General features: G+C 45.1%; 1 protein-coding gene across 6 annotated transcripts in view; it reads right to left on the minus strand.

Annotated features, from left to right (window-relative positions):
- The window catches only part of ZNF251 (zinc finger protein 251), a 37,615-nt gene extending 26,579 nt beyond the window's left edge, over positions 1-11,036 (minus strand). For 3 of the 6 annotated variants that reach the window (XM_023188288.1, XM_023188293.1, XM_023188292.3), the window contains exons 1-3: positions 10,148-11,036; positions 9,644-9,773; positions 9,113-9,226 (exon numbers count right to left, since the gene is read on the minus strand). In XM_023188288.1, coding sequence (XP_023044056.1) covers positions 9,113-9,226; positions 9,644-9,773; positions 10,148-10,378 — 475 coding nt within the window. In that variant the 5' untranslated portion in view covers positions 10,379-11,036. The remainder of the gene's footprint in view (positions 1-9,112; positions 9,227-9,643; positions 9,774-10,147) is intronic. The other 3 variants (XM_023188289.1, XM_023188291.2, XM_023188290.2) reach the window with 3 other exon arrangements.
- Between the last annotated feature and the right edge of the window lie 551 nt (positions 11,037-11,587).

Consider the following 11,587-nt stretch of genomic DNA (forward strand, 5'->3'; position numbering starts at 1 on the left):
TGCTAATATCCACAAAATAACCTGCTGAGTTTTTTGGGGTTTTTCTTTAGAGACACGGTCTTGCTGTGTCAGCCAGGCTGGAATACAGTGGCATGATCATAACTTACTGAAACCTCAAACTCCTAGGCTCAAGCAGTCCTCCCACCTCAGCCTCCCAAATAGCTGGGAATATAGGCACATGCCACCAGGCCTAGCTAAAAAAAAAATTTTTTTTATTAGATATGGTGTCTCGCTATGTTGCCTAGGCTAGTCTTAAACTCTTGGGCTCAAGCGATCCTCCTGCCTTGGCCTCCCAAAGTGCTGGATTATAAACCACCACCACGAGCCCCTGAGATTGTGATTGAGAGTGTGTTGAATCTATAAATCAAGCTGAGAAGGACTGACATCATAATACTGAGTTTTCCTATCCATGAACATAGAATATCTCATTTATTTAGTTCTTCTTTGATATATTCTTATCAGCCTTGTATTTTTCCTCATAGATTTTGCACATATTTTGTTAGACTTACACCTAAATATTTTATCTTTGGTGGTGCTAATGTAAATAATGTGTTTTTAATTTCAAATTCCACTTCTTCATTGCTAGTATAAAGGAAAATGATTGACATTTGTATATTAACTTTGTATCCTGCAACCTTGCTACAATCACTTATTAGTTGTAGGAGGTCTTTTTGCTGACTCATTCTGATTTTCCACACAGATGATCATCATTTGTAAACAGTTTTATCTCTTCCTTCCCAATGTGTATACCTTTTATTTCCTTCTCTGTCTTACTGCATTAACTGGGACTTCTGGTGCAATGCAGCAGTGGCGAGAGGGGACATCCATGCCTTGTTCCTAATCTTAGTGGAAAGGCTTTAAGTTTTTTTTTTAACCATTAAGTATGATGTTAGCTGTAGGTTTTCTGTAGATGCTCTTTATCAACTTGAGGAAGTTCCTGTGTTCCTAGTTTGTTGAATTTGTAATCATGAATTGAGGTTGGCTTTTGTCAAATGCTTTCTCTGCATCTACTGATATGACCACGTGATCCTTCTTCAGCCTGTTGATGTGGTATATCACATTACATTAATTTATTTCCTAATGTTGGACCAGCCTTGTAAACTGGGATAAATCCCACTTGGTCATGGTATGTAATTCTTTCTATACATTATTGAATTTGATTTGCCAATATTTTGTTGGCATTTTTGCATTTATGTTCGTAAGAGGCGTTGGTCTGTAGTCTCCTTTTCTCCTTTTCTTGTAATGTCTGGTTGTGGCGTTTGGGTGGGTGACGCTGACCTCATATGATGAGTTAGGAAGTATTTCCTGTTTTTATTTTCTGGAATAGATTGTAGAAAACTGGTATAATTTCTTCCTTAAATGTTTGGTAGAACTTGTAAGTGAACCCATCTGAGCCCAGTGGACTCTATTTTGGAAGGTTAGTGTTGATTTGACTTACTTAACAGACATAGCCCTATTCAGATTGTCTATTTCTTCCCGCGTTTGAGATTGTGTCCTTCAAGGAATTGGTTCATTTATCAAATTTGGGCACAGTTGTTCATCTTTTTTTTTTTTTATTACCCTTTAAAAGTCCATGGGACATCTCTGTAGCGATGTCTCCTCTTTCATTTCTGATATTAGTATTTTGTGTCCTCTCTCTTTTTTCTTAAGTCTGGCTAAAGGTTTACTGATTTATTGTTTTTTTCAAACCATCTTCTGGTTTTGTTGATTTTCTCTATTGATTTCCTGTTTTCCATTTCATTGATTTCTGCTTGAATTTTTATTTCTTTTCTTCTACTTTGGATTTAATTTGTTCTTCTTTTTCTAGTTTCCTACAGTGAATGATTTTAAATCTTTCCCATTTTCTAATACATGCAGTCATCAATGCTATACATTTCCCTCTAAGCACTGCATTCACAGCATTCCACAAATTTTGGTAAGTTTTACTTTCATTTTCACTTAATTCAAAATATTCTAAAATTTCTCTTGAGATCTCTTCTTTGACTCGTGTTATTTGGAAGTGTGTTGTTTATTTGCCAAGTACTTTAGGATTTTCTAGCTATCTTTCTGGTTTCATTTCCAGTTTAATGTCACTGTGGTCTGAGAATAGACATTGTATGTTTTCTATTCTTTTAAGTATGTTAGAGTATGTTTTGTGGCCCAGAATGTGGTCTCTAATCTTAATGAATGTTTCATGTGAGCTTGGCAGGAATGTGCATTCTGCTATTGCTGGATGAAGCAGTCTACAGATGTAAATTATTCCCAGCTGACTGATGTGATGTACTGTTAAATTCAACTACATCCTGCTGGATCTGTCCATTTATGATAGAGGGTCCTGGAGTCTCCAACTGTAGACAGTGATTCATCTATTTCCCCTTGTAGTTCTATCAGTTTTTGCATCACATATTTTGTTGTTGTTGTTGCTGTTGTTTGAGACAGAGTCTCACTCTGTCACACGGGCTGAAGTGCAATGGTGCAATCTTGGCTCACTGCAACCTCCGCCTCCTGGGTTCAAGCAATTCTCCTGCCTCAGCCTCCCGAGTAGCTGGGATTATAGGCATAAGCCACCACACCCGGTTGATTTTGTATTTTTAGTAGACATGGGGTTTCTCCATGTTGGTCAGTCTGGTCTTGAACTCCCGACCTCAGGTGATCCACCCGCCTCAGCCTCCCAAAGTGCTGGGATTACAGGCGTGAGTCACCATGTCCAGCTGGTTTTGTTGTTTTTAGAGCTAGAGTCTCACTCAGTTGCCTCGCCTGGAGTGCAGTGACGTGATTATAGTTCACTGCAGCTTCAACCTCCCAGGCTCAAGTGATCTGCCCGTCTTGGCCTCCCAAAGTACTGGGATTATAGGCATGACTACCACACTTGGGGACCTCACTTTTTTTTTTTTGAGATGGGGTCTCACTCTGTTGCCCAGGCTGCAGTGCAATGGTGCAATCTTGGCTCACTGCAACCTTCACCTCCCAGATTCAAGTGACTCTCCTGCCTTAGCCTCTCAAGTAGCTGGGATTACAGGCACACTCCACCATGCCTGGCTAATTTTTGTGTTTTTAGTAGAGATGGGGTTTCATCATGTTAGGCAGGCTAGTCTTGAACTCCTGACCTCAAGTGATATGCCCACCTTAGCCTCCCAGTGCTGGGATTACAGGTATTAGCCACCATGCCTGGCCAACCTCACATATTTTGATGCTGTAGTTAGGTACATACACCTTAAGAACTGTTACGTTTATCATCATGTAATGCCCTTCTTTACCCCAATCACTTTCCTTTCTCTGAAGTCTGCTGTGTCTAAAGTAGTAAGATATTTCTGCTTTCTTTGGATTACTATCTTTCTCCATCCCTTTACTTTTAATATATATGTGTTTTTATGTTTAAAGTGAGCTTCTTTTATTTTTTTGTTCATGGCAAGATCTTGTCATGAGACAGCAGGTTTCTTTTTTCTTTGCAATGGGGTCTTGCTCTGTTGCCCAGGCTGGAGTGCAGTGGTGCAATCACAGCTCACTGCAACCTCAACCTCCCGGGCTCAAGCGATCCTACCACATCAGCCTCTTGAGTAGCTGAGACTTATAGGTGCACAGCACCACACCAAGCTAAGTTTTTTAACTTTTTGATGAGATGAGTTATCACTATGTGTTTAGGCTGGTCTCAAACTCCCAGGCTCAAGGGATCCTCCCACCTCAGCCTCCCAAAGTGCTGGAATTACAGGTGTGAGCCATCACTCCTGGCCAAACTTGGTTCCTCATAGAAAACACAGTTGGGGCCAGGCACTGTGGCCTGTAATACCAGTGCTTTAGGAGGCCAAGGCAGGAGGACTGCTTGAGGCTCAAGAGTTTGAGACCAACCTGGGCAAAAAAAGTAAGACCTGATCTCTACAAAAATAAAAAAAGAGCTGGATGTGGTGACATGCACCTGTAGTCCCAGCTGCCCGGGAGGCTGATGTGGGAGGATCGCTTGAGCCCAGGGGGTCAAGGCTGCCATGAGTCATGATCAAGCTACTATATTCTAGTTTGAGCAACAGAGTGAGACCCCATCTCTAAAAAAACAAATAACTTTTTAAAAAGGGGATTATTGGCTGGATATGATGGCTCATGCCTATAATCCCAGCACTTTGGGAGGCCAAGGTGGGTGGATCTCTTGAGACCAGGAGGTTGAGACTAGCCTGGGCAATATGGTGAAACCCTGTCTCTACAAAACACAAAAATTAGCCAGGTGTGGTAGTACATGCCTGTAGTCCCAGCTACTCGGGAGGCTGCGGTGGGAGGATCACTTGAGCCTGGGAGGTCAAAGCTTTCAATAGACTGCGACTGTGCCACTGCACTCCACCCTGGGTGCAGAGTGAGACCCTGTCTCAAAACAAACAAAAAAAAAAATTAAAAAGGTGATTACTGATGTTGCTGAATTAACATCTACCACATCTGTTACCATTTTCTACTTTTTGCCCTTGTTCTTCATTCCTATTTCTGTTTTCCATGCTTTTTCTACCTTTTGTGGGTTTACCTGAGCATTCTATTATATGTAATTCCATTTTGTATCCTTTTTTAGCATATCAACTATACTTCTTTTTTTTTTTTTTTTTTTTGAGACAGAGTCTCGCTCTGTCACCCAGACTGGAGTGCAGTGGCCGGATCCCAGCTCACTGCAAGCTCCACCTCCCGGGTTTATGCCATTCTCCTGCCTCAGCCTCCGGAGTAGCCGGGACCACAGGCACCCGCCACCTCGCCCGGCTAGTTTTTTGTATTTTTTAGTAGAGACGGGGTTTCACCAGGTTAGCCAGGATGGTCTTGATCTCCTGACCTCGTGATCCGCCCGTCTCGGCCTCCCAAAGTGCTGGGATTACAGGCTTGAGCCACCGCGCCCGGCTATACTTCTTTTTTAACTTTTTAAATTGGTTTGCAATCTGCATTTAGAGCTAATCCAGGTCCACTTTCAAATAACAATCTCTTGGAAGCCCTGTCCCATCTACTAATGAGTCTATTGAAGGCACTCTTCCTTTCTGTTATGGTGTTTTTGCTCTCTAGCATTTAAAAAATTCTTTAAAGTTTCTTTTATTTTCTTTTTTGTTTTTTAAGAAAGACGATCTCGCTATGCTGCCTAGGCTGGCCTTGAACTCCTGGGCTCAAGCAATCCTGCTACACTATGAGTTGCAAATACAGGTATGTGCCACCACATCCAGCTTCTTAAAATTTTAATCTCTCTGCTTACATTATCAATCTGTTTTTGTATACTGTCTACTTTTTCCATTAAAGCCCTTAGCATGTTAATCATAGTTTTTAAAAAATTCCTGATTACTCCAACACTCCTGCCATGACTGACTCTGGTTCTAATGCTTGTTCAGTCTCTTCAGGCTGTATTTTCTGCCTTTTAGTATGCTTTGCAATTTTCTGTTGATAGGTAGACATGATATAGTGGGTATTGCAGTAAATAGGGCTTTCACCATGTTTTCAGGTGTTGGGGTGGAAAAGTGTTCTATGACACTATGAGTGGGGCTCAGTCTTGCCGAGCTTCTGTCCCTGGACTGTGAACTTCCCAAGTGCTTTTCAGTTTCCCCCACCCACCATCAGGTGGGACAGAATATCTAGAAGTAGCCGGTGTTAGGTATTTCCTTTCCCCCAGATAGGTTAAGTTCTGATAAAAACACCAGCAGGTTAGGCCCTGGTAAAATTGTTTCTCCTGAGGGCAGGTCTTGTTAAGAACAGAATGGTATATTCCAAAGTAGTTCCTTTTCACTTCCTCCTGCCAGAAGCACAAGGAGATTTTTCTCTGATATTCACTGTCAGTACCTAATAGAGCCCTTGGAGGTAAAACTCACAAAAGCATGGGGTCCTCCCATGACTGGGTCTCCCTGGAGCTTTTTTCAGAGTTGTCCACACTGAGCCTCTAGCAATTTGCCAATTACATTTTAGGCTTACCCATCTGGCCACTGGTTCCCTGGGAGATTATTACTCATAAGTTGTGGTGGTGATTCTTTTTATCTGCCTGTTTATCTCTCCAATTTTTTTTTTTTTTTTTCTTAGACAGAGTCTTGCTTTGTCACTCAGGCTGGAGTGCAGTGGTGCAATCTCGGCTCACTGCAACCTTCACCTCCTGAGTTCCAGCGATTCTCCTGCCTCGGCCTCCTGAGTAGCTGGGATTACAGGCACCCACCACCACGCCCAGCTAATGTTGTGTTTTTAATAGAGACAGGCTTTCACCATGTTGGCCAGGTTGGTCTTGAACTCATGGCCTCAACTGATCCACCTGCCTCAGCCTCCCAAAGTGCCGGGATTACAGGTGTGAGCCACCGCACCCGGCCATACCTCTCCAAGTGACTTGTCCTCTGACCTCACATCTCTCTGATAGAGCTAAGATTTGTTGATTTTTCAGTTTGTTCAGCTTTTTACTTGTTAGGACACAGTGATGAATTCTAAGCTCCTTACATGCCAGAACAGCTAAAATACTATTTTTTTTTGGCCTTTTTCCTTTTAATTTTTTATAAACTATATAACTGTTTAAAACCAAAACTATAACATTGTCTTTCTGAGTTTAAAATGTATGTAGATGTATGACACATAACAACTATAACAAAAAGGATGGGAGGGATGGTTACAAGATTTCTGGATTTATGTGAAGTAGTACATAAATGAACTGTAAGTAAACTGTGGAAATTTATGTATACTGTAAACCTTAGGAAAATCACTGTAAAAAATAATGCAAAAAGATTATGTAAAAGGCAAATAATAAAATTTAAATGGAGTTCTAAAAAGTATTCAAATAACCCAAATAAAGGCAGGAAAAAGGAATTTAAAAAACAGAAGAGATAAGTGTAAATAAAAAATATTATACACGAGTGCATTCCTGAACCGTATCAACAATTACATTAAACATTAACAGACTAAACACTACAATTAAAAGACAAAGATTGTTAGGATGAAAAAAAAAGACCCAATTGTATGATATCTGCAAGAGATTCACTCTAAGTGTAAAGACACAGGTTGAAATTAAAAGGATGAATAAAGATATACTATGCTAACAGTAAGTATAAGAAGGATGGAGTGGCTACATTAATATTAGATAAAATATATTTCAAAACAAAATGTATTACCAGAGACAAACAGGAATTCTCTTATCTCTCATAATGATAGTCATAAGTGCAAACGAGCCTTATAATACAGCTTCAAGATACATGAAGCCAACACTACAAAAATTAAAGGGAAGAAAAGACAATTCCACAATCATACTTCTGTATTTTAACACCCCCCTCTCAGCAACTGAAAGAATAACTAGACAAAAAAAAATCAGCAAGGATACAGAAGACACGAACAATACCATCAACCACCTTGACTTAACTGATATTTATCTAACCCCAAAATGTCAGAATACACATTCTTTTTCAGTGCACATGGTATCTGTACCAGGAGAAACCACATTTGGGATCATAAAACAAGAAGCAACAAATATGAAAGGAATGAAATAATACAGAGTATGTTCTCTGACCTCAATGGAATTAAATGACAATAACAATAAGATAACTAGGAAAACACCAACTATTTGGAAATTAATGCATGTTCAAATAATTATTGGGTCAAAGAAGAAATCACAAGAAAAACTAGATGTTTTGAACTATAATGTTAATGAAAATGCAACATATTAAAATTTTGTGAGATGCACCTAAAGCTGCACTTTGAGAAAACGATATAACTTTACAATAGTCTTAGCTCTTACATGTAGAAACCAAAGGCTTTATTCAACCAATTTTGAATGTGCACTAATATGGGGTATATTTTTCACGAGCCTTTCTGAATAAATTAGAAGACAAGCTCCAGCCGACCAAGAGACGGGGAAATTTTTAGTAAAAGGACCAGAGGTAAACAATTATCAATAACATACTTAACTGCAGATAAAAGACAGTGACAAAGCTGCGGATATAAGTGGTAAAGTGTTATATGTTCTGAATTGTTTCTACAATATATATATTATAGAAACAATATAACCAATAAAAACTGGGAAAGGAATGAGGAGGAAAAGGGAGAAAAGTAGAACAAGCTTGTTGACTGTCTCAGTAACTGAGAGTCAAAGATAATACTTAGAGCTGACATATCAAGTAGTAGATGTATATTCAATACAACAAAGGTAAACATTAAAAAAAGAACACTACTGGTCAGGTGCAGTGGCTCACGCCTGTAATCTCAGCACTCTTGGAGGTCGACATGGATCATTTGATCTCAGGAGTTTAAGACTAGCTTGGGCAATATGGTGAAACCCTGTCTCTACAAAAATTTAAAAAAACTAGCCAGGTATGGTGACATGTGCCTGTAGTCCTAGCTACTTGGAAAGCTGAGGTGGGAGGATTGCCTGAGCCTGGTAGGTGGAGGTTGCAGTGAGCCCAGATCGTACCACAGCACTCCAGTTTGGGTAGTAAGGGTAAGACTCTTTCTCAAAAACAACAAAAAAAGACTACTACTGACTGGTTGGGTGTGGTGGCTCAAGCCTGTAATCCCAACACTTTGGGAGGCCGAGGCAGGGGGATCACGAGGTCAAGAGATCCAGACCATCCTGGCCAACATAGTGAAACCCCATCTCTACTAAAAATACAAAAATTAGCTGGGCGTGGTCGCGGGTGCCTGCAGTCCCAGCTACTCGGGAAGCTGAGGCAGGAGAATCCCTTGAACCAGTGAGGCGGAGCTTGCAGTGAGCCGAGATCATGCCACTGCACTCCAGCCTGGTGACAGAGTGAGACTCTATCTCCAAAAAAAAAAAAAAAAAAAAGACTACTACTGACTAAAATTGGCAAATGAAGGAGAGAATGGGGTGAAGAATAAAAAGGACATTGTAGGGAACCAATATCTATTATCAAAAGGAAATAAGTGTATTATATAAAGAAGAGAACGAAGTTGTTATCAAGGTAATCACCAAAACAAAAACACGATCAGAAAAAATATATGTATTTTTTAAAGCAAAGAAACAGACCAGTAAGATAAAACTTCTAAAGCATGTGCACATGCTCACATTTGTCGAGCAGGCTGTATCTGTGAGACTGCCCCTGGAAGAGGTCATTAACATGAACACCATGCCCCAGCTGTCCCACACTTGGAGCCTCTTAAGGCAGGATTGGGAGGCTGTTCCCCAGATTAGCATCCCATCAATTCTCACCTTTCTGGCAGCTTTTCAAGATCTCTGGTTCCTCAGCTCCCAGAAGATTCAGGACCCAAAGTTCCTTCCCCTGCTCCAGCTGGGAGATCAACTCCGGCTTAGGGACAGGGAATCCTGTTGAGGATGAGGACACTGGTGAGTTGGCATGGCCTGGGGAGCTGGGGCAGGACACTGCCCACTGGGTCTTCCAGGCCAGGTGGGGAGAGATGTGCCCTGTGTGCACATGTGTACGCCTGCATGTATGTTGGTCAGGGGAGCCCGTGGACTGAGACTAAGTACTGAAGGAGAATCCACTCATTAGCTCTCCTGCCACTAGAGGGACACCAGTGGGGCCACTGGCAACAGGGAGCGAAGTCCCTAGAACTGAGGAGCAAGGCAGGCTTTTCCCATGGGAAATGTTCTGTCGAGATCAGACTGATACTTGGGGACAAGGAACAGGACCCTCTTCTTTGGGATCCAAAGAGCCAAAGCAGCCTCCCAAGCTCCTGAGGGGTCCCCACTGCGAACCAGGCCAAGTGCAGAGAGCCTCACCCAGAGAGGCCACGTTCCCATAGTTCTCCAGCATCACATCTCTGTAGAGTGCCCGCTGCTGGGGGCCCAGCTGCTGCCCCTCCGCCTGAGAGAAGTACACGGCCACATCCTGGAAGGTCAGCGGCATCTCCTGCAACAACACATCGCCGCTGCCCGGGCCATGCCCACTGGGCAGCAGCCTGCACTAAAAGGACTCTGATCTGGTGGAGCCCCACTACCCAGAGCCCTGCAGTGGTCAGTATGAACTGTGTATCAGCAGGTCCCTGATGGGGCAGCTCAGAGCGCTGAGGACCAGCCAACTTCAGCCACACGGGGACCCAGCTGAGCTCAGAGCCCCTCTCCCTGTGGGAGGGCGAGTCTACATCTCAGAACCCTTTCCTCACGGTTGCTATGAGCCCCTGGCTGGCCTTACCAGTTGCCGGGCTCACGGCTCCAGAGGACAGCAGCTTCTGACTGGGATGGGGATGAAGATGAAAAGGTGTGCAGGAAGGAGGGTTAACTCACCTGGTGCCCTGGAAGCTGGACTGTGGTTGACATTCTGTGCGCACGGGCTGCTGTGGTTTCCAAGAGAAGACAGGAGACTGCCCTGGCCTGAAGTCTCCCCCAACTTACCTTCAGTGGGGAGAACTCAGGCTCAGCCCCATTCAACCAGGGGTGTGGAAGGATGGCCAGGAGGCAGAAGCTGACTGCTGGTGTGGCCTCCTGGGTTGTGGGAAGCAGGTCACTATGCAGCATAGGCCGACGCGCCCTACTGCTCAGCGACTCCTGAAATCCCAGAACTGCCGGAGCCAGAGCCCGGGAGGGATCCAGGGACTCCCGGCTAAGGGGAGAAAGCTGGCAGTTCCCGTGGTCCAGACCTGCTGAAGGCCCTGGAAATGGGGTGCAGGGCTGTTCTACCTGCCTGAGCCAACCTGGGGCAAAGAGCCACGTGAGGGTGCCCCCTCACCACGGTTGAGGATGTGAGAGGGAGGCCGCGGGGGTGCTGCCGAAGGCCCCAGGCTCCGGGGAGAGGCCGGAAGAAAGCTGTGGTCCTCAGCCTGGCCTCCTAGGGCCGCGCCGCGGTCGCCTCCTCCCGGCCTCTGCAGCCCGTCGGTGGCTCCCGCGGCACCCAGAACAGGCCCCTCCTGGACTGGCCGCCGCCTCCCCGCGCCCTCCCCGCCTGCCCGGCGTTCCTTCCTGGTCCAACACTGCCCCACCTGTTCGCTTGGCCCGGGGCAGCCACCGAGGAAGCGCCCAGGAGCTGCGCAGCCGCACCGAACCCGGAGTGGACCCGCCCACAGCACCCGGTCCTGAGCCGGGGAGGGGGCGGGCCCCCGAGGACAAGGGCGGGCCGGGCCGAGCTGCGCACACGCAGACTTCCCCGCCCCCTGCGGGGCCTCAGTGAGCCTCGGAGAGCGCCGGGAACCGGAAACCAGCCGAGGTCCCGCCCGGATTTTCCCCGGGCCGCTCTGGGATGATTGGAGGCCCGCGCCGTCTATGGTCGGCAGGCGAGAGCCCGCGGCAGCTGAGCGGAGGGTCTGGGGCTGTGACGCTGCTCGTCCGGGCCGCGCCCGCCTCGCCCCAACCCTAAACCCCCTCCCGAACCTTAACCCCGCTGCGCTCCCGGTTCCTCCGTCGGTCACCACACATCATTTGTCCCGATTCACCATAACCACCAGAGAGTCGCTTATGAAGATGTTACAATTACTGGGACTCAGAACACAACGCCCCAAAATGAAGGCCTGGGAGGCAGTTTCCCTCCGACCTTCCCAGCCCTCCAGTCTCAGTTCTGTTCTCCCGCGAGGCTCCTCACAGAGTGAACCTCTTTTCCCCAAGGCGGGTCAGACACCAGAACCCCCAAGCCAGTCATACAACCGTTTTTAGGTTGTTTTTAGGTCATGTTTTTAATGACTCTGATGTTCTCCCGCCTTTCTGTGTGAAAACTGGCGGTAAAGGCCGGGGGTG

The sequence above is a fragment of the Piliocolobus tephrosceles genome, chromosome 7, assembly GCF_002776525.5.
Source record: "Piliocolobus tephrosceles isolate RC106 chromosome 7, ASM277652v3, whole genome shotgun sequence".
NCBI classification, from domain to species: Eukaryota; Metazoa; Chordata; class Mammalia; order Primates; family Cercopithecidae; genus Piliocolobus; species Piliocolobus tephrosceles.